The sequence below is a fragment of the Lepisosteus platostomus genome, chromosome 21 (assembly GCF_059453375.1).
Source record: "Lepisosteus platostomus isolate fLepPlt1 chromosome 21, fLepPlt1.hap1, whole genome shotgun sequence".
NCBI lineage: Eukaryota > Metazoa > Chordata > Actinopteri > Semionotiformes > Lepisosteidae > Lepisosteus > Lepisosteus platostomus.
The window spans coordinates 4,997,152-5,020,655 of record NC_142631.1 but is presented as its reverse complement, the minus strand read 5'-3'; the positions used below and the strand labels follow the sequence as shown (position 1 = coordinate 5,020,655).

Sequence of the window (23,504 nt, the reverse complement as noted above, 5' to 3'; positions counted from 1 at the left end):
ACCAAAACCACAAGCTTTACTTAAAACAAACAACCCATTGGTACTAATTGAAAAGCTGACCTTAAATAAATTACCACTCAAGATGCTTGAGAAGAAAACACTAAAATTGTCAGCAGCCATATCACCCTGCAACTCACAACTGGCAACCCACTGAAGCTAAGCAGGTGTGAGCCTGGTCAGTACCTGGATGGGAGACCTCCTGGGAAAAACTAAGGTTGCTGCTGGAAGAGGTGTTAGTGGGGCCAGCAGGGTCCATGTGGGTCCTAGTGCCCTATACTGTAAACAGGCGCTGTCCTTCGGATGAGATGTAAAACCGAGGTCCTGACTCTCTGTGGTCATTAAAAATCCCAGGGCGCTTCTTGAAAAGAGTAGGGGTGTAACCCCGGTGTCCTGGCCAAATTTCCAATTGGCCCTTACCAACAATCATGGCCTCCTAATAATCCCCCTCTATGAATTGGCTTCATTTCTCTGCTCTCCTCCCCACTGATGTGTGGGGAGCGTTCTGGCGCACTATGGCTGCCGTCGCATCATCCAGGTGGGGCTGCACATTGGTGGTGGTGGAGGGGAGTCCCCATTACCTGTAAAGTGCTTTGAGTGGAGTGTCCAGAAAAACGCTATATAAGTGTAAGCAATTATTATTATTATTATTAAAACAAAATCTGGATACTGACAGAATTGATTGTTATGACCTTTGACTTTAATGGTGAGCAAAATTCAGCATTCAGATCATTTCTCAAATAAAAAAGCACACAAATATGCAGCTGGAGCTCAATGATGATTGGGCACTGGAAAATAATCATATTTCTTCTGAACTCATTTACAGAGCCACGGGGAGGCATTCAATTAAAATGCAATTTCTATGTCAAGAAAGGAGAAGCTGAGGCTGCCCAGACTATTTTCAAATTGAACGGTAGGGAATTCTATCGAACTGATAACAACAATCTGCATAGGAAACACGGATATTGGGCATAAATCAGATCTTAAAAGATGCAGTTCTAGCACAAAGAAAATACCTGTCAGTCTTGTCTTTCAGTAAGACAGAAACGAGTGCAGGAAATGTAGGACCCTCCACCCTGGACTCACCTGGTACAGTAACGTGTCCAGCATGCTGATGCTGAACACTCTCCCAGCTGCAAAGGGAAGCCGGAACATAAAGGCCAGATTGGAGCCTTTTTCGCGCTCCTTCTGAAAAACAAGAAGGGTTGGAACCCATAACCGATGGTGCTGAGGCTGATCCACATCGGGGACATAGATTTTCAAATGAAAATATCCCAGATTTTCAAATGACCTGATTCAAGTTTTTTTTACAAGCTTCAGAGGATGATCCCAGTGGACTTTTTTCAGAATCAACGGTTGAAATACAAACCAGGAGACATCAACGTGAGAACAGGAGACTTTTTTTTACTTGAAGGGTTGTGGGATCATGTTACGGGCTTCCCAGGTTTGTTTTCTGGAGTTGATGATCTGGCTTCTTTCAATTAATGGCTGGTATTGGATCCTTTCATCAATAAACTACTTAGGCCATGGACTAAGGGACTGAATGACTTCTCTTTCACAACACTTCTTACATTCTTACCCTTTTATACAGTATCTGAGCACAGACTTGCTGTGACTGTACACGCACACAAATGATAAAAACGCAGAGTGTGTAACGTTAATAACAATTCATCTCCTTCTTTACGTTTGGCATGATGCACATTTTCTCATTACGAGCTTTAACTAGGCCCAAAAATGTACTGAGCAAGATGTGTAGCGTATCAAAGATGATAGGGACATTTCACTTTTAGTGAAGAAAAATAACAAAAAAAAGTTCTACTCTTGGAAGGAATGATACTGTACCCCTCTTATCAGGTGTCTCCAGATCTTCGAAAGCGCTGGTGTGTGTTTTTCCTTACCTTTTCCAGTTTGGAAAGTGCCAAAGAGTAGCAGTCCTTAGCTCTGAACTGCATGAACCTCATGTTGGAGGGGTGTGTGAGCTCTGTGATTATACTGAGGCTGGGGAATAACCTAGGAAGAAAGAACAAGATGCGTTTTTTGAAGAGCTCTTACTTTAGGAAATGACAGCCACCAACCTGTTGCTGCTATTTGAATGAGTGCAGGGTCACAAAACTGCTCGGGAGATCCTAAAATACAGCAGCAGAGCTGCAATGGCAATGATTTGAATGATTATTTTAAGGGAAGGTATTACAGCCAGGCTGTTGGAGATGCTGAAATGGGCAATCATTTGTGACACCTACCAGAGAAGGGTCGGCAGTCTCTATGAGCCGTCAGGGCTCTGGACTGAATCTAGGTGGCCTTGTGGACTCTTTACCTTTCCACACGAACCACTTCAGAAGTTACTCTTTTGCACACAGACACTTATGTGACAAGCAAAGCTCCCACTATTGGCCACATCTCTCAAATAAAACAAAAGCTCTGGTTGCCACATCCGTTTATACCCTGAGAGACAGGGTAAATTACAGCTCATTAAACAGTTAATTACAGGCAATTTGGCCAGCTTCCTCTGAACAGCCTTCGGAGAAACGCAGTCTTTCCTGTCCTGCCTGACATACTGTAGGGAGGCAAACAATCTTCAGTGAGCAAGATTACAGAGGGGAGGGATGTACGAGCTCCTGTGGTCCATAATGCATTCCCTCTAAAAACCCTTCCCAAAATTTGGAAAAACACGTTTTATAAAAATGATCTCATCCAACTAGAATTGTTACAACACAAGACCCATAATTTCGCCAGAAAGCTAAAAGCCCCAGGATCCTAACAAGTTTGTAAATTGAGTTTGGTCGGCTGAAATGCAAAAATTGATTCATCCGACAACTACAATTTACCAGCCTATTACTGGTTGCCAATGGATACAAGATCTGTATGGTAAACAGAAACCAGCAGCTAGTGTCTAAAAGGGGCACGTGTGAAGAAGCTTTGATTTAATCAGACCCTAATCTGAATTTAGAGTAAAAGAGTGTTGTAGCTGAAACAAATGGCATTTTTACACATTTTCAGGTGGAATAATGCAAACATAAAAAACATGACATATCTGTGGGTTATTCACTATTCCTCATGAAATCATGCTGAAAAGCCCATTATTGGGGAGCGCTAGAATGGGGATGAAACATTAGGCAGACCTGAACATAGTTTGCACATTGACAATGGTTTTGGCATCGGCCATGTAGTCTTCTTCCGCACTCATTGTGCTCTCCTTGTCCACCACAACAAGATTGTCGGCATAGATGATTCCGCACTGCAGCAGGTTATCCAGGCTGAAAGAACACGAGGCAAGAGATCCTTTAATTTTTCCATGACATCACACAATCATTCTGAAAATTGCATCCATTGTGAGCCCCTCTGCAGCCATTTTAATAGCTGTTATTACCTTCAGCTTCAGGCCCTTGGTTTTAAAAGCCCTTTTAAAAAAGAACAAAACACAGTGGTGTCCCATTTATCCTCATCCAATCCAGACAAGGTTGGTAAGTGCAGAAATGTAGTTTAGAAAGGAATAAATTAAGAAAACTACTCATTTTAAATTGATACATACTTGTCGATAGTTCCAGCCATAAAGTAGACCATTGGGAAACAGCATATCGCTTCTAAAAAGTGGTTGTCTGGCCTGGAGAGAGGAGATAAACACCAAAATTAAAATAAAAAAGGCAACTGACAATAAAAGCCAGTGCCATTTATTGGAGATTCACCTTTTATTTTACAGTACCTGTTTGTTCGAGGTAGGCACTATGGAAAAAAATTACTGATGTGTACGGTCATAAATATATGGATTTTGATTTTTATTGAATGTATTGTACATTTTGTAGATTTATTGGAAGACACTGAAACCTGAATCCTGAGGGTTATTCCTGATTCAATATACAGACAGCATAAGACGGATGAGTGTATTGTTTCTTAATTGAAACTGGCTTGTGACTGCATTTAAAAACAAAAAATAATACGGATGCAATGCTTCTTGTCATCAATTATTCAGTGCATTTGGTTCAAAATCGAAACCTTTTTTTAGAAACAGGTAAAATAAACATTCACAGAGATAGAACGTTTTATTTGCACAATGTTTCCTCTGCCTATTTTTATTTTTAGTGATACTTTGTATTGTCCAATTCTATTATGTGCATCACATCGTCTCTGAAATGCAAAATGAATCTCAAACATCTCAGTGATGTTGGTTCTTAAAAACATGCACTATGGGTAGCTGATCAATCGTGCACTCCATGTCGGAAACTATGGAAAATTGCAGCAGACTGAACCAATTGAGGGTGGCAGAGTGGCGCAGTGGTTTGCATTGCTGCCTTGCAGAGCTGGGGGCCTGGGTTCTGTTCTCAACCTGGGCTGCTATTTGCATGGAATGTGTATGTTCTCTCAGTGTGTGAGTGGTTTTCCTCTGGGTGTGCCAGTTTCCTCACACAGTCCAAAGACAGTTTGGTAGGCTGACTGGCTTCTGGGAGAATTGGCCATGGCGTTTGTGTGTCTGTCTGTCTTTTGATGGCCAGGTGTCCTTCCCAGGGTGCACCCTGGTTTGCGCCCATTGATTACTGGGATAGGCTCCAGCTCCCCTGTGATCCTGAACTGGAAGAAGTGGTTGCAAAATGGATGAACCATGCAAACTCCACCAATATCTCCTCTTTGGAAACATATTAGGATTAACTCTCCTGTTCTCGCTATCCTGCAACATGTGGCAACGTGAATTCTGAGGTGCAATCTGAATGATATCACTGGCAACAAATTAGCTAAATGAACTTCCCTGTTCGTATGCTGTGATGAATTTGGTGGAAGGATGGTAATATTGTTACACCGGGAAAAAAGAAACGGGTCTGAAAAAGGAAAGGTTTGTCTGAAAGTGTGCACAACCTGCATGTGCATGTGTGAAACTGTCAGGTAAGGTTAACTCTGACAGAGCTCCAGTCTGCGTGCGCTACTGCTTCTACAGCAATTTGTCAAGAAAGACAAGAGCCTTTCAATGCTAGGCCTTTCAAGGATAATCCCCTTCCCCCATTGCCAACACACCAATTCAGGGTGTTACTGAGTTGCCATGGAAATCCTTTGTAAATGTACAGTACATCTTTTCAAACAAAACACCATCACTCATCAATTTCCCTACGGGATTAATAAAGTATTATCTATCTAACGGTTTCTTATTAGGATACAAATCTCACATTATTTCTTCAGATATGCCTAGTCTTGTCAGGATGTCTTTAACCTGTCTACTTGAAAGAAATAATGCTAACTAAAAAAAACTTACAGTAATGAATCGAGACACTCCCTGGAAACATTTAATACAAATATGTATTGCCAACTGTTTCTTCCTTCCGGAAGCTGATTAGTACAACAGAGTTTTTTTCACATCATGGAGAAAAAATCCTTTTTTTCATTTAATAATTTGGCATTTAAACAGATATTTTGTGTTTAAATTAGACATTTTTTGCGTTTAAACAAGATTACAGTGTGTTATATATGGTGTATATATTGAATAATATTGTCCCATGCAAAGCAGCATTCTCTTTAACAGCAGAAGAAGCACTGCTCTTTAATAAAATGAATTAACATAAAGGAACATGTGAACTTTTGTGTACAGGAAGTAGAGTATCCTGCGATTGAGCATTCCTAGGTTAAACCAGTGTCTTTTTCACAATTTCTGAAAAGCAGAAATGACATGGCTTTACTAATGTATTTTATTCTTCATGACTGCAGAAACAGAATACATTTACAATGACTTGACTTATACTTGCTGTTGGTTTACTGCTACTGTTACTGTTGGTCGATGATTGAGTTTTTAAGCATAACTTAGCCTATCCTGACATCAAATACATTTGAATTTGGAATTTGGAAGGGAGAAGAAATCAATTTTTTTGTCTGGAATTGCTGTATCTCTTTACATCATTGTCATTGCATGTGCAGCAGGTATTACCCTCCTCCATTCCACGGTCTGATCAAAAACGGGTCGGGTGAGCTAAGAGAGTTATACATTTATGAAGAGTGTACTATTAATGGTGTTTTTCACTATTACGTATCTAGTTCAAATGCAAAAGTATATGCTTTATACGCACTGTTATCTTGTTTAAATGCTATTTTGTTTTCTCTGTGGCGCTAATAAGCTTCCGTACTTCCCCAAAAAACGGAGAGATATTAAATAAGACACTTAGTCCCAAATTAACCCACAATCAATTCCAAATAATCTTTAAACACCTGGTGTGGACCACAACAATGAAAAAGTGTGACAACAGCACATTTGGGTTAATGGAAATCCAATGAATTTTTGTTTCCTCCAGGAAAGAACCGAACTTCGTGTTTGATTGTGACTTAATGAGTAAACACACACAAGCCAGCAGGAGAGAATATCGGAAATTAAGGCCGAGAACATGACGGTGCTCACGGGTTGTCCAAGAGGAGGACGATGGGGTTCAGTTCCTTTCTGGGGCGATAGTAGGCACGCAGAGGGACAATGAAGTTATACAAGCCATTCCCTGCTGTCTCCGCTGAAACGATTATCAGCTTGTTCTTAAAGCCGTATGCCTTTGCATCTTCAAAGCTGTTGTGCCTGCAACCCTAATGCATTTACAATAGAAACACACACAGAACTATAATAAATACATGAAGAAGAAAACAAATCTGCAATAAACCAGATGATCCAACTCAGGCAGTGGAAACTGTATAAGAATGTAAGAGAGCATTCATTTTACAACACTTACAAAATGAAAGTTTTAAAGCACAGCATGTTTTTGCTAATACACTGGCCTACACTCTTGCTCTCCCAAATTTAAAAAAGTTCTACAACTGTGATTGGAACAAACATTGCATGACAGACCCACTAGTACTTCAGACTGAGTTATATAATGTACATGAGACTTCCAGTTTCAGTTTCTTTCTCACAATATCACCCAGGGAGAAAGGTGGTTCCATCAGATTTCATCTGCTCATTTAGGTAGGAGTGTGAATTTCCCAGGTTCGTGATGAACTCATCGGAAGCAGCCCACTCATCTGAACCCCCTGTACAAGACGATGGCACAGTTTCCTGATTCACTATTCCTTGAGCTCTGTGTTTGTTCTCATAAACCCACTACTGTGAGAGGAAGGAAAAACAACTGGTTTGCTCTTGGTGAGGATATTAAGAGAATGGGTGATCATCTTCAAAGGACAGCCACCCAAACCTGAAATAAACCAACTTGTCACATACTACATGAGGCTGAACTGCTTCCCTGTGTATATTCAGCTTTTATTTAGCTCCATCTTAACAAGGCTGTCTCCTGGTCCTCTGTTAGGAATTTCGCTCAACAGTATTCACTTCTGACATGTTATATAGTGCTTTAGGGAAAGCTCTTCGCTTGAAACTGTTAAGTGAAGCTGCAGTAGTTCTTCTTAATTCCTCACCTTGTCCAGCCGCAGACAGCAGAATGGAGCTTTCTGAGGAAGCAGGTGACACAGGGTTGGGGAGCTCCCGATATAAGGGGAATTCGGGGGATAGCCTTTCACGTACCTAAGTGCAAACAAAGAAACAGGAAAATGTTTCATATTCTCTTTTCCAATTAAATCAACTACATCTTGAGTCTACAAACCGGGGCTTTTAATAGGTTACCATAAAATGAACAATTCCTAGAGACTTGGTACAGTTTAGCTGTTAACAATTAAGCAGGTAATTTCATAAACTAAATAATTTAGAAACTATTTGACACAAAAATCTGAATCCTCTTTAGCTTATAAGAGCCATGGTTCTACTTACTGAACAAATTACTTTCTTAATCAATTAATCAATTGAAATAAGCAAATTAAGATGCCCTACTGTCTAAAACATACTGAAAGAGGGTTAGAGATTCCTGAACTAGTGCAGTGTTTCTCATTCTTCATATTGCAAGTATCTCAAACACAGATCTAGCTCTGAGGCTCTGAGGCTCTTAGGTGATTTATGAGCACCTTAATAAAGTGAATGTCTTATGGAATGTAAAAGACCTTAAGAAAAATCCTACATATGTCTAAATTAGAAAATAACTTGCTTAATTGTTTAACTGACTATTCAGTCAAAAAACAAAACAAAAACAAAACACAAGTCCCTTCAAGGATTGATATTGAAACCCTTGATCTGCTACTTTGTTGAAAACTAACTGCAAACCTTGTCACACCTCCACCACTTGGGGGCGCTGTGAAACCGGCAAATAGCAAAACAAAAGTACAGTAATCCTCCTGGGAGATTATTTCATGAAGGGCACTGGCATATCTTAAGGGAACACAATGCAAGGAATTACTTTGAAAAACATCTGAAAAGACCTTTATGTGCATTTTCCCTGGCGAGGCCTTTCAAATGAGGAAAAAGCATTGAAAACAACAAAAAACGAGCACTACAACAGCTGCGGCTAAAAACTAGAACGATGTTGCCAGCAAATTATTCTCAGGACCAGGCTGAGTCATCCATCCTCGTGACAGACGACTGAAGCTGCTGTCTTTTCACAGGTCTGCTCTGTACAGCACACAAATGCAGAGACGAAATCTTTAAACAGCAAATAGCAGGGTTCTGAAAAATACAGCTTTATACATAACTACATTACATTCACACTATGAAAGGTTTCCTTAAAGCTGGTGGACGTTCTTAAAACAGCTATCTCCTTGACCTCTGCTTACAGTATGTTTGATCTGTCATCTCTGGGACACATCGCAGCACAGAATAAGACAGATTACCAAAGCCAGGAAGCCTAAAAAAACAGCTATCTGACACAGCACATGAGTAGTGCTTTTCATTCTTGTGATGCCATTGCAACACACTTACAGCAAATGAGCCCTGTAACATCACGACATGAGCAATTTAAGAATAGAACACACCAAATGCTGAAGCATATAACCGCAGCACATTTGAAACCCTGCTATTTACATTTATAGAAGACTGGAAAACAACAATGGGGTGCCAACATCTTTCAGACACAATCTTCATATGCTCCACTGCTCAGAATAGTTACAGAGAGAGTTTGTCATCTGTGAACAAAACCCCTAGTTTTCAACATGCTGTAGTTCCTGAAGTAGATATTGCACAAAAAGCACAAAAAGGAGATACAGAAACCTTTACAACAGATGTATTAATAAACCTTAATCTACCCTACCCATAATTATTATTGTCAGAGAAAATCCATTATCATTTCAGAACTCCCAGTTAATCACTGCTCATTGTTCTCCAAGTGTTAATAATCCAGTGACGTAGGAAGTGACATCAGAGAACTAGATGCTGTACATTAGGCAGATTAATTCATTTTAAAGAGAGCAGAAAATAATAGTCAATGTGAATGTGGTACATGAAGCATCAGGGTTTAGTTTGTCACATTTTTCTTTTTGTAACTAATTTTTAATTAATTTTCAAAAACAGAACAAAATGAGCAATAAAATCCAATAACCAAAGTTATTGAAAGTCAAATGGGGGAAAAGGGGGCTGAATTGCATATGTTTTTAAGAGGGAAGCACCTGACTTTGCTGACGTGCTTGAATACATGTCATGAGCTAAATACGTGAGCAAAAACAGCTAATGTCATATAGCACATCAGATGCTATAACTCAAATCACTTTTCTTTGCATTTTAAACAACTCATCTTGTGTTCTCTGGGTGTGCAGAGTAGAGGTGGACAAATCCAGTTCTGACAGCCATAAAATCTTCTGCTTTTCATTCCTGCTCTGATCTTAATTACTTAAAGAGGTCAAACCACCTGATTAATTAGGCTGTCATCAGTTGGTAATTGAAAATAAGTAAAACACCTTAGTATTTCAGCCCTTGAGAATAGGAGATGCCCATGTTCCATTGTTTCAAAATGTTCAGGCATCTACTCCAATTAGGACAGGATACTTTAATCCCTATACTCATTTTATACTCATTTATTCACAAGTAATCAAGATCAAAGTAATTATTTTTGATGAATTGCACATCATCATAATGATGTTCCTCAAGCTGAGATTTCTCCATCCTATCCACTCTAATTCCATTCTGCTATACAGCTGTCTTTTTTAAATATGCCAACCATTTGGCTAGGGCAGCAAACTGGGCAGCTTATTGGCTGAGTCTTTAGAAACTTAAAATCTGGCTCATTGTTGTGATCTAGAGAGCACAAATCAAAAGATAAGATAAGAAAAGATCACTGTATTAGCCATATACAATTTCTTGCATTAGGAATTCGTCTTTTCTCATACCCCAGCTTGCTCTCCATGAGACATACAGGCACACAGATAGGGAGAGAAGCTGGGGGTCAGAGCGCAGGGTCAGCCATTGTACAGCACCCCTGGAGCAGTTGGGGTTAAGGGCCTTGATCAGGGGCACAACGGAGTAGGATTCCTCTGCCAGCTGTGGGATTTGAATCAGCAACCTTCTGGCCACAGGCGCAGATCCTTAGCCACAGAGCCACCAGAAAATGGCACTAAACAGATTATCAGCAGCAAATCTAATGAGATCGAACCAATGATGTCCAACAAAAAACATTTAACAGAAGATATCTGATCACTGTACAAGAGAGATAAATGAAGCTAATCAAAACACAATTAAATTATGTTCCTAAACTAGAGCCAAAGATACAGCCACACAGAAAATTATATTCTACGGGACTGGTAAATAATAATTAAAATATGTCACATCCCCTCAGGCTTGAGGCCAGAAGCCCTCTCTTCTTTCAACCTTATGCAAGACTCAGAGGCTTAGAATTTTAAGACAACATAGAATCATATTTCTCTTTGGTTCACAGTTAATATATTAGTAACACGAGAACTGGCAAAAGAATCAAAGTGATAACAAACGAACTTACTGAAAGTAAAGAAGTGAAAACCTGTTGTTTATTTACTTTTAAATCAAGCCTAGTTGTTTGCTTAAAGCAGAAGCAGTCAGCCATAGGACAAAGGCCCAGCAATAATGCTCAAGATGTGAAATTAAACTAGTTCTTATCTGGTCACAGGCATATTATGAGTGATACCTTATCCTAACCTTGAGTAAAACACTATCTGGTATTTGGTCATGATTTCAAATTTCATCTTCTCTGCTTCCAAATTAAAATCCTTTATGGACTGATACTATTTAGAAGTTTCTGCAGTACAAATCCATACACAAAAAGTGCAACAGATGGTTTCCAAGTAAATGTTTAAAAATACAGTTACTATATACTGTATATGGAATCAGTTTGGGATGACCTATTATTAGTTGGGTTTAACTGTAGTAGAAAAGATAAATACCTTGTTTGAAGCCTGCCCTGCTCCACAAGAGAGATGATCAATACTGAGACTAATGGTTCTCTGGGGGACTGTCTGACCATAAAGTGAAATATAATCCTCAAAATATCTGCCCATAACTGACAGTGTTGTCTAAATTTCAAAACTGGCTGTAAACAATTGTAGAAGGTGTAAACTTGAAGACCCTAGAGGTGTTTCTCTGGCGATGACAGTCAGTTTGCAGTCATTTTGCTGTATTTGAAGACAGAAGTACATTAAAAAGCAATAGCCTAGTTTTTAAAAATTTTCCTCTTATCCCAGATAATTTGAAGAAGAGTTTCAAATTTAAAATGAGACATAGCTACTGCACAAGAGTGTCTGAAAAAAGATACGAACCTGTGGCCTAAGCAACACAGATCTATCAAAACACTTTGATCCTGTCAACCTCTGTGTGAAAACTACTTCATTGAAAATATATCTGGTGTATTTAACTAAAATATAAAGAACAATAGAATCCTAATGTAGCTGCGAGAGTTCATCTTGTTCCTAAAATTTGCATGTACATGTGAGAGATACAAATATACATCCATCCAGTATCAATGAGTCCAGTATCTTGGTGAGGGCTGCAATAAGCTGGAGACTATTTAAAGACCAGAAGGGACAGGGTGAATCTTAGAGCACATGTCTGCATATCCCCTGGGCCCCAAGGGATAGCTCTGGCAATCAAACTTACCCAGCATTTCTCTGGAAGGAAGGAGGACTCCTGAATGTACCAGGCCAGTCTTTGAAGGCAATGTAATGACACTGAGTGACACTAGAGCCTGCAAAAAGGCCTTGAGGAATTTTATTGTTTCATCAACCTCTTATTTAAGGTGGCACACAGAGCATCCAGAGGATGCCTACATGAATGTCACAAAGCGTTTCTTTCAGGACCCTATGCAGACAACACAATCTGGGAGTGTTCAGGGAGTGAAGAAAACATGGGGAAAAAGGCATGCCAGGGGCTGCAAGAAAAACAGGGGGCGTGTCCATAATGCGCTGGTGTTCGGGGGAGGTGTGGCTGAAGCAAACAGTCCAAGGGAATCCAAGGCAAATCTGGGAGTGTAGCAAATGTCCAAGACCGGGTAATCCATCCTGACAGACAAACAGAGTTAAAAACCGGAGTGTGATCTGGCAGAGGGTCAGGGGAATAAAAAAGGGGGTAACGGGACCAGATGCTCTCTAGTCCCGGACTCAGTAGGTCAGGACGCCGTGATGAAGCCTATGCCGTCGAGTTGCTCCTGGACTCGCGGGTAGGCGGGCTTCCGGGTGTCCATCTTCCAAAGCTGAGCCCCGATAGGCAGGAACGCCTGGCTTTTATAGCACCGGGGGCTGAAACTGGAGGCAGGTGCGGGAGATGAGTATAAAACAAGGTAGGGCTGGAGCGTCCTTAAGAGGAGGGGTTTACGATCGTGACAATGAAGACAAGGAAAACATGCAAATGGATGCCTGAGTTTCAACTCAAATCTGGGACTTAAGATCTGAGGCAGCATCACTAACCACTGTGCTACCATGTCACTCTGTACAAATGTCACTTGCAATACAGAAGAGTAATATCAGATAATTAATGAATTTTCTGCTGTAGTCCACTTCCCTGTCCTTAAAACCACCCTCAAGAAACAAGACACACCTCCTCCTTTTCTCTTTCCACCTAAGGTAGTTATACATCCTGTAAGGCAATTCCTTCCCTTCTCATCCACAGAGCCCCAAGATAACTCATGGTATAGTAGTACCTAGAGGTGGGCACAGTAAAGTTGATGTGCTGTATGCTGATCAACAAGTTTAATGGTCAAAACGCAAAGAACTGCCAAAATAAACTGTTGGATATGCAAGCTAAAAAATGGCTAATTAAGGCAGAAAGCACAAGGTGAATCAACATCATTTCAAGATCAAAACTGCTTCGGATAACATTGCATTTCATATTTATGGACATAAGATGGTGGTGCTGTGAATCCTAAACTCATTTATCATACCTCATAATGTTCTGTGGAACCGCCAGAGGAACCATACTAAGTCAATATTTACACAAGATGCAAATTACATTTCATAGTATTTCACCAACAAAACCAAAAAAACTTTACAGAAAACCTTTTAGCAATCAGAAATAGACAACCAGAGATTCAGAAAACCATTGTCAGAACCAAAATACCCCAAGGCAATCAATCACAATAACACTTGCTATGTGATGACGCACTTCAGCAAACTTCCAAAGTTCGTTGATAAGTAATCAATAACCAGCAAAAAAGCATATATCCCATGTTTTAACCTTGGTCGGGGCATCCATAAGATCAGAAATATATCCAGAAAAGGCTAACTTTATAAAGCTCCAGACCTGAAGAAAACTGACAATGACTATTGGAACTGAATTTTGAAACTGACTATTGGTGGAAAACACTGTCATCAATTGTATTTTTAGTTTTTCAGAGCCCTTGGGGGATGGGACTTCCTCTGGGAGCCTCTGGCTGCATTCTAGCTGTATTCCAGCTATCAATTGTTGACACAGCAGGTGGTAATCAATCAGTTTCTTATCAGTGGTAAGTTTTTTTCAATGCCTAACAGCTAAAAGACTTTCTAGCAGTGCCTAAAGGCTTGTATAGCCATTGCAATATCTTTTACATGTTTTATATTTTTATATCATATATTTTTATATGACATCTAGGACAAGGCCTACAAGCATTTTGAGCCAACTGATAGGCCTAAAAAATTTGAAGACAGGAAAAAATTCTGCCTGCTGTTTTTTTTGTTTGTCTGCTTAGTGGACACATTAAGAGATCAACGAAATGTATGCCAGGTGTTAAGGTGCCAAGGGTGTTAGCTTCAATTTAAGACCTTAACCAGGCTTTTGCTACATTCTGCTGCAGAGATATAACAAAATAGGGGAGAAAATTCCAGGTGGAAATTGGCTCTCTAGGGGCCTGAATCACTAACAATTACAAGCTGTTGGCAAGCTTTGTTGACAATTTATTGCTGTGGAATCACAGTGGAAATATTCTCTATTGTTACGGGAAAAAAGAAATGTTAGAAACTATGGGCAAATTCCAGCACCTGCCTGTGCTCCCCTACCACCGTGCCTCATTGATACATACTCGGGAGCAGGTATTGTCTCATCATCCGACTGCGTGGTCTCATCTTCTGATTGGTCGCTTAATAGGTCACATGGCAGAATGGAGGCGGAGTCTGCAATCTCCAAAACAGGCGCGATGCTAGGTCTCCTGCTGCCTGCTCCATTCTCTGCAGGCAAGGCCAGCTTGCTGCTGTTGTTGGGTCGGCACTCTGTGTTCTGCAGGTCCATGGCTACAGTTCCTGAAATAAGAACCACGGGGACTGTTTACTTTTTCTGCGGTGAAATGAAAATACCTGGCAGTAGTCTCTTTTTTTACTGTGGCCCTTGTGACCGGCAAAGCAGGTATGTTGAGTGGGCTAGATAACATTCTTCAAAAGGGCACGTTTTAAATCTTTGAAATTAAATTATTCGGAAATGTAAAATTAATAATTTAATTCAATGGCAATCGGGTATTACACATTCACAACCTTTGAGAAAAAATGCGTTTTTTCAGACATTCCCCAGAACTAAGTTAAATAACCTAATCACTCTAAACACATACAGTGCAAGGTCTTAGTGCAAGCTGCATTTTGCAAAATCAACAAAGCTGAATATCTGATGAATCTGCCCACAGTGTACAGTGGGTTTTGCTTGGAAATTGTTCATAAAACTGAACTGTATTTTCAGAATACAGTGATAATTTCCCAGATTGTGTATATAAACATGCAAATTCCACGGATATTTTTAAACATTCACAATCCTATGTCCTATTGTGCTCTGTTATAATGTAATATATCTTTCAGATATTGTATATTTATTTGCATATTAATAAACAAACAAATATTAAAAAGGAGTTAAAGTGTGTTGAAGGAAGTGTGTAGTAACCAAGACAGTATGTACAGTACATTATCCTGGTTTTTAGAAGATATGTGGCATTGTTTTTATGTTTTAGGCAAACAGAAGTTAAATAAAATTTAGAAAATAGCTATTTAGAAAAGTTTGATCACATCATTTTGGTTAACCATTCATTATAGTGTTAAAAAACGCTTGTTTCTTTTTACAGTACAGTATTTTCAGGGCGGATGATTAGTTTGGCTAAGCTTTTGCACAATGTCTAGAATTTAGACACCCAATTCTCTAGGAATAAAGCTCTGCTGATAGTTAATAAGATGCTTCTAAAGGTCTAGAAAGAAGAAGTGTATTTGTTCCAGGACCAAACTTCATTACAATTCTAAACAAGTATAGAAAACAGTCTATATACTGTTGGCCATTTTGAAAGGAAATGTATTTAATTTTTTTAGAAAAAGTAGTAACAAAAGCAGTGTAGACATAGTATTATTTGTGATGTTTTAGGAATAAATCTGGAATCATATTGTCTTATTCTTAAGAAAAAGCATTTTAGGAAGTTCAGTTTGTCTTTACCCATTTCTTCAACTGGAGACATATTCAGTACCACTTTTGGGGGGCAAAAGCTCGCCTTGCAAAAGCAAAATGGGTGCAAAAAATACAAATCTATACTGAAAGCTTTGAAACATTCCTTCTTTTGTTTTCTCTTTGCAAAATGCCATTGAAGCGACATGCACAACTTACCATAGGCGGTGGACTGATTAACTTTAAAATATTAAAGAAAAAGAAACAATAAAAAAGGGTCAGCCAAAAAGAGAAAGAAGTAAAACAGCCAAGAAAACAGTCAGCTTATGTACTCATGCTGATACACGACAAGGGCAGACAAAAACACATATACTGTACTAGCAGTCTCTATTTCAGAACATAACAGAAAAAAACTGGTACCTTACAATACAATACACCTATTTAAAAGGAAAATCAAAGATTATGAAGATTGGTAGGAACAGAAAAAAGGGAAAAAAAGGAGGAAACCCTATTTCAGATGTTTAAGTTTCGAAGTCAATTAATGAGATTAAACCAAAATATTTTCAGACCGGGATTGAGTCATTTTAGAAACTGTGAGGTCACCTGGCCTCTAACATGTACAGTGTTCTGACTTACCCATACTGGCAATGATACTGTGCACAGGGAGCCTTGATGGAGCATCGTAAAGACCCCCAGGACCAACTCCTATTCTCTTGTGCTTCTCTTCCTGTTTGAAGATGAAGGCTGAGTTCTCCTCCTTGGTGATGTTGATGTAGTAACAGGTGTCGGAGGAGGCCATGATATGCCGGGGGCCTGGGTTCAGCAGAATGCTCTTGTTCTCTTCTCTCTTGACTCCTATCAAGCACACGCCGTACCTGACGAGTGAAGAGAAATTAGTTGTTTTTTTTAACCTTATTTCTCCTCCTGACTCTGCTCAGCGCCCGAGAGGCTCACGGCGGGCGACCGAGTTTCAGTCCCAATAAATTCAATTAAAATTAATCAACCCAATTGGCAAATCCAATTGGAAGACAGCACTTAAACTCAAAACCTACACTAACCGACCGCCTCTGACTCATTCGGGGCTTCCTGTAGTGCTCATCCAATAATCCTGCCCTGGCTGTGGGGATGAAATTTGGCATTTGCTTTACACTTGCATATGTTAAGCTGTAAAACTTCACAGTTTGGGAAAAACATTATACTTGCTTTTTATGAGCGTGGAAGGAGGCATAAGTGAAACTCTTCCCATCATACTCCCCGAAGAACTTGCTGTCTCCCAGCCTGATGCTGTAGACCTCATTCCCCGAGCAGCGTCCATACATCCTCTGCCACTGTTCAGGAGACTGTTGGCCTTCCCTGAAACACCAGCAAAAGCTCAACATCTGTAAAGCTCTGCCCATGTCCGGGAAGATCTGTTTCAAGATACTGTCAGCATAACATGATGGCCTCAGAAATTCACACATTTTTTGTGTCACTTGTGTCTTGTTCCATTCTTTTTAGAGTATTGTTTCTGGTCAAGGAAGGATAAAACGTCCATTTACCTGACCTGTAATGAACACTTTCTTTTGTAAATTTCAGGGGCCATCTTGTCTGCCATCTGTGATTATCGTCCATTTTAAGTTTGGTCCTTCCGAAGGACTGAAGAGATGCAATATTAGTTTTCCCTCTTTAACCAAATTGTTAAGAAAAGCATGAAGTGGTGAATGCACACAGGGCATATAGAAAGGGGATATAAACATAGCCGGTCAAGTCAAAGCATTCTAATGAGCCTACGTGCAAAGTAACGGGTGATGCGAATTGCCTGATTCTTAGTGGGCAGGTGTTTGCTGCTTCTGTATGTCCCTGAGCATGTAAATTTGTCACTGAAAGCTCCATCCCTCCTCCAGTTGAGGCAAGCTCTGACATGAGTACCATGGGTGATTAACCACCAGATGTTGCTGGTTTAAACCAGTGCCAATTCATGAATTGACAGTGACCAAGTGGTCCTGTGCATGTAACAGAGTATCACCTGGGTATTAGTGTGGTATAAGTCAGGCAGGGCTTTTTGCAAATAGGGATCCCTGAGACTTGGTAAGGGACATGGAGATTTGTAGTGAAGTCAGGGACAAACATGTCCCTTCTCCATTCAACAATATCTCTCCAGTTAGGTGTTGTGGAGCTCGGCAGGTGTTGCTGTCAACCCAAAATGAGTGATTCCACACTGGGAGGATATATAATAAAAATAAGCAATTCCAACTAAAAAAAAGAGAAAAATAGATACCAAATTAAAGAAAAACTGCATCCATCCACCAGCTGGGTTTTTCTGAAAAGTGATTCCAAGACAAAATAAAATATTAGGCAATAAAAATGCATCATGTTCTCTTAACGTTGCTTGTAAGAATGCTCTTAAAAGACCAACCAGCTTTATAGCCTCTTAGATATGATGTCAGACACACACAATGGAGGCTAGTCTAATGAAGTGATTATTTTCAGAAGTGCTTCCTATGAAGGTCATATCACCTGAATATAGAGTGGTATGCTCCTTGTCTCTGGTCTAAAGCTTCCAAGGGAGTTCTGTAAATAATTATCATTAAGGTGTCAGTAAAGAATTAGGAGACTTAGAAAAACAGGAGAGTCTGTTATCAAAGTGACTCCTGCCCTTTGTTTGAAGTCAGACTGTCAATATTCTGATCCCTCAAACAATGCAATGCTACAGTTCACTAGAAAAAAACCCCAATATGAATTTCCATAAATTACTTTATTGCAAAAAAAAAACATTTTCCACTTAGATGTTCTTATACGCATTCTCTGTGAGAAAGATTTTGAAATGTTTTTTAATTGCAGGCTGTGAGCTAGGTCATTAGAATCAGCTGGAAGAATTCCATGAAAAACAAGTAACAGAATGAACAAAAACCAATCTGCCATGCTGATGTCTAAGAAGGTTGCATGAAATGGTGGATGAAGTTTCTTTTCTGTATTATTTGTATTGCGGTTTAAGTTGAACAAAAACCACAACCCCAACCTGAAGTTCTACTGACATCACAAAATGGACCGTCTTCACCAAAAACACATTTCATACACCCAGGCGTTGGATGCATTTTAAAATAACACTGCCTAACCATATTGTGTTTACAGGGCAACATGTCTAAAGAATATCAAAAATACATTTACTATTAAATAAAGTTGATATGCCAGAATATTAGAATACTGTTGATGTGATAGAAATTATAAACAAAAAAAGGTTTTCTAGCCCTGGAAATTACTCAGTCATGTTTAATTTGTACAATTTAAAAAAGTGTATCCCAAACTTTCTTATTAACTACATAATAGCTCATTTATTTTTTCTCTAAATTAGAATCACTAGCTATTTTTATTCTATACCCACCCAATTTTCCATCACCAACTGTGTTTTATGGTCTTATCTTACAGGGATGACCCCTGTATTCCACACAGGAATAAAACAGTGCATATAAAGGTCCTACAACCTGTCCATCCATCATGTAATACACCTTTCTCACAGGCTACAAGCTGTGTGTTGATGTTCAGTACAAGAATTCCAACACCCACTGCTGGAGGGGTGCAGCCCTCTACACAGATGTTCCCACAAGACTGCAAGTAAATGGAAAGTCTCAGGGGGCGTCGTTTTACTGAGAGAATCTGGCTGGCTAAGATGGACAAGAAGGACAGCTTCTAAGGAAATCCTTTTCATAGTCAGCTAGTACCTAGCAAATACCTGTTTCCAATGACAACACTGAATGAATTTCCCTGAGACTTCAGTTAGTGCTTAATAATGTTTACCTTACATACCATACAGATGCTTTTTGTCTTGAGTAAACACATTTACAGTACATAGAGAAAATCAAATATTTGAATCTGCAGACACCACCCAAAAAAAGCTAGGAAAGTATGCTGAACATACAGAAAGAAGGTGGTTTTCCTAAAATAACATACTGTATTTTGGTATAATATGGCCAAGTGATGCCTTTAATTTGTCCTTGATGATCAGTAAGATCTGCTGATTGTAGATGAAAGGGTTGATAGAGGGATCAAGGTATGAAATGCAAGCCTTCTAGTGACAAGAAGTCAAAACGTTCACATGCAATGGAAAGGAAAAAGATCAGACACACATGGTTAAGTAGGGAGCAGCTGCCCAAAAATAGCAATTTTCCACCCTGGCTTTAACTGCTAAGAGACTCTTTGAACATAGGAAAGTGTACAGAAAACTATATACCTCTCATGTTTTGTTCATTGAAACAAAGCCACTGACATGAAGAGCTATCTGTTTATCAAGGCCACTTGTGAAGAAACATTATTAGGAAGACAACATTAGGAAGAAAACAGAGTCAAAACCAACAAGGCAACAAACATTTCTTTGCTACAAAAGAACAGGTAAAGGTTTACCCGAAGAAAGCTCCACAGCTGAAATGTTGTGTTCTCTTCCTTTCAGCATGGAATAAACCTGTACCTGTTCCTTTGCAGCCTAAGCATGCTGACGCAGCCACCTACTTCAATTTCTTTCATTTATCAATGAGCTGATACTCACTGTCCCCGCGAGGTGTGGACTAGCAAAGTGATGAGTGTGGAGGTGGCAGGGCAAACGCAGTTCAGGGCTAGCATGGCGTACTTGAATTCCTCCTCACACACAACATGGTCTGCAAGACAAAGAGACACCCTCAATTTTCTAGTCCACCACAGGAAATAAACATGATTGCAACTAGGAAATTAAAAATACTTACCTGCAAATTTCACATGGAATTTATTTTCTGGCTTCAGTATCTGCACATAGAGAGGGCGGTTTGGTGCAAAGTCCTTGACAGCCCATGCTCTCAGGATAGTCTGATGATCCTGTAGAAACAAAAAGGCTTCCTTGCTACCAATGTTGTAAAAGGCAGTAGTTTCAGTGTTCTGAATTGAGTCAAATCTGGCCTTAGATGTTTTGTTTGGAACTCAAGACATGAATTACTAAGCAAGTGCAGACTTTGAGATAAGAATGAAATGAGTCTCTTCACAAGAGCACGGGAGTTAAGAAACATCAGACAAGGTCTGTTCAATACATATTGAAATTTAGTAAACAGGCAGGTAGCACACAATTCCTGAAACCATACATATTTTTCATTTGCCTCAAATTTAATATACTCCACATACAGATAATAAGTATGAAAATAATAATTTTATGCTTTTTGTGGATTAGCCTTGTAACTACTAATGAAAACTGATTTATATTTTCAGTCCTTCAAAGCAGATAGTTGGTTTATAGTAGATAGTTAAAGTAGGAAATCAATTGTACTCCAATGTCATTTAATATTTTTAAATGACTGCTTAAGCCCTAAACATTCAAGATTAGAGAAGAGAATCACTTCCAAAGGTAAAAGGGTGCATATCTATGTTGTGAACTGCCTTATTTCCTAATTAAATTTTAAAAATAGATCATTGCTTACAGCTGCTGTCCTGTCCACCTCATTTCTACTGCTCAGAATGAAACAGGCCTCTGCATCATCCATTCTAAAAAGCCAAAAGAAAGACAAATTCAGCACGCTTCTTTCTTTTAGAAATTGGTGTTGAATTGGTAAAAAAGAACGGCCTAGATCTTCACTAGTTGATTGTGAAAAGGTGACAAAGATATTCCTGCACAGTGGTGCACAAATCATGTAGTTCACTGCTGACAGAGTGCCACAAAGGTAGGATTGCTCAACAGCTATATAACCCTACAACTCACAAATGGCAACCCACTGAAGCTAAGCAGTTGTGAGTCAGTAGCTGGTTGGTCAGTACCTACAGTAGATGGGAGACCTCCTGGGAAAAACTAAGGTTGCTGCTGGAAGAGGTGTTAGTGGGGCCAGCAGGAGGCGCTCACCCCACAGTCTGTGTGGGTCCCAATGTCCCAGTATAGTGATGTAAAAAGGTAAAAGATACTGTAAAAAGGTGCCTTCCTTCAGATGATATGTAAAATAGAGTTCCTGACTCTCTATAAAAATCCCAGGGTGGTTCTCGAAAAGAGAAAAGAGGGGTGCTATGTCAATTTCCCACTGGCCTTTACCAATCATGGCCTCCTAATAATCCCCATCTATGAACTGGCTTCATCATTCTGTTCTCCTTCACAGTGATAGCTGGTACTGTATGAGATGAGTGTACTGGCGCACTATAGCTGCCATCGCATCATCGAGGTGGTGGTGGAGGGGAGTCCGTTCAGCGATTTGAGTGGAGTGTCTGGAAAAGTGCTACAGTATATACTGTAAGTGTAAGGGATTATTATTAGAATAAGGATTAGTTGTCCAGGACTCAGTGCTTGAAGAAAGAGGGTGACCTGTGACTAATGTGTGACTTGCTGGGTTCCTGCACTCACAGAGATGTCATCTTTGATCAGTGTTAGGTCTTATATTTATTCTTTATAGAGCCTACAGTAGTCAGAAGACAAATGGGTCTAGTGGGAGCTATTAAGAGTAGCAGGTTAGTGGAGCCTGTCTCCCCTGCCCTATTATCCCCATGCAAATCTGCAGGCCCCTACTTATACCGGGTAAATCTACTATATTAACATTTCATAGATTCACAGATGAATGATTTCAATTATTGCTCGAATACTCCACATTGACAGAGAGTGGTCATGACTCTCTCTCCCCTTTCTAATATAATTTACTTTCTTTTCGATGAAGCACAGTGTTGATTTTACACCAGTGATTTTAATGGCGTCCAAGGTGTTTTAATTCCTCAAAAAATGGTAATAATACATGAACACAAAGGAGCTGTCAAACTGGTAAGGCAATGATGGCAGGCTGAGTTATAACAATGTGTTTTATGATTAATGAAACGTGCAACAGGAAGATATTTTGAATGCCTTCAAAAGTATTTGTCTTCCCTTTCAGAAATTATTGTGGCCCACAGACATGAATAGGTCACAAAGAACGGGAATTTAAATTTCAGTGCTTGATAAATTAAAATAATGATAATAATAATAATGTTTTGACATGCAACAGAAATTATTAATACTGGTGGCACTCAGAATTCAGGAAAGAGTGTCTCACACATTTATGTCTGTGTTATCATGAACTAGCCAGAATTTATTATTTCTGATAAACAGCTTTACTGCAAGGTTTTAAATTATTTTTAGGGCCCAACCACTTCTATTAAAAATGCAAATACTTTTTTTTTGCTCGACTGCTGATGCAGAACAACAAATAAATGCTGTGAACTAGCCTGGTAGCTGCAATAACTTTTCAAGTCAAATTTTTGGTTTGGGAAAAGAACAATTACGAGGGGGAGGAAAACAACATTGCCAGAAATGTCCCTGTAGAGCAAGTCAGAAGGAATAGAAAAAAACATTATAAAAAATATATGGTACAAAAAATCCTACAATACTTTTACATAACTTATAGTGTTTTTGACTACAACCACTAATTTAACTACTTCAGTTTTATGAAGTAGTACAGGGTTAAAACTGACCTACTGTAAATATCATCCGCCTAATGAACTGACAGGAGAGAGATAAGAGAGAGGGTTGTTCATACTCACTTAGCTCTCATGAGATCCTGGTCCTTCAGAGCTGATCCCTGAAGATAAATGACCCTCTGGGACCACAGTGGAATCTGCAGGACACGTCTCACCTGGAGGTCCATCTCTGTTGGGCACAAAATGACTACGTAGTAATCCTGCAAGCAGAGAGAGGAGATCTTTCACTTAACAGGAACAGCCTCCAATGAGAAAACACCACTGGTCCCAGTATGGCTCGGCACCATCTTTGAAACAAAGCTATCTCCTATGTCAACTGAGCGTACAGAAGCCATAGTTGAATAAATAATTCTACCTTCTTATTCTCCACTTTTTATAAAGTGAACTCTTTCAAGTTACTTAAAAAAAAAACAGATATACATGTACAGTCAATAAAGTTTCCAGATGAGATGGTCAGATTCAGAATTCAAAAACATTTTAAGTA

The 23,504-nt window shown here is 39.4% G+C and overlaps 1 protein-coding gene across 10 annotated transcripts in view; it reads right to left on the bottom strand.

The window, feature by feature from the left end:
* LOC148643949 (potassium channel subfamily T member 1-like) overlaps positions 1-23,504 on the bottom strand; it is a 126,626-nt gene that overhangs the window by 14,658 nt on the left and 88,464 nt on the right. For 7 of the 10 annotated variants that reach the window (XM_088615215.1, XM_088615213.1, XM_088615211.1 and 4 more), the window contains 14 exons: positions 23,084-23,220; positions 21,016-21,079; positions 20,314-20,422; positions 20,121-20,229; positions 18,098-18,151; positions 16,805-16,954; positions 16,238-16,476; positions 14,274-14,490; positions 7,360-7,465; positions 6,365-6,537; positions 3,527-3,598; positions 3,117-3,251; positions 1,896-2,007; positions 1,084-1,185 (listed from right to left, as the gene is read on the bottom strand). In XM_088615215.1, coding sequence (XP_088471341.1) covers positions 1,084-1,185; positions 1,896-2,007; positions 3,117-3,251; positions 3,527-3,598; positions 6,365-6,537; positions 7,360-7,465; positions 14,274-14,490; positions 16,238-16,476; positions 16,805-16,954; positions 18,098-18,151; positions 20,121-20,229; positions 20,314-20,422; positions 21,016-21,079; positions 23,084-23,220 — 1,779 coding nt within the window. The remainder of the gene's footprint in view (positions 1-1,083; positions 1,186-1,895; positions 2,008-3,116; positions 3,252-3,526; positions 3,599-6,364; positions 6,538-7,359; positions 7,466-14,273; positions 14,491-16,237; positions 16,477-16,804; positions 16,955-18,097; positions 18,152-20,120; positions 20,230-20,313; positions 20,423-21,015; positions 21,080-23,083; positions 23,221-23,504) is intronic. The other 3 variants (XM_088615217.1, XM_088615214.1, XM_088615212.1) reach the window with 1 other exon arrangement.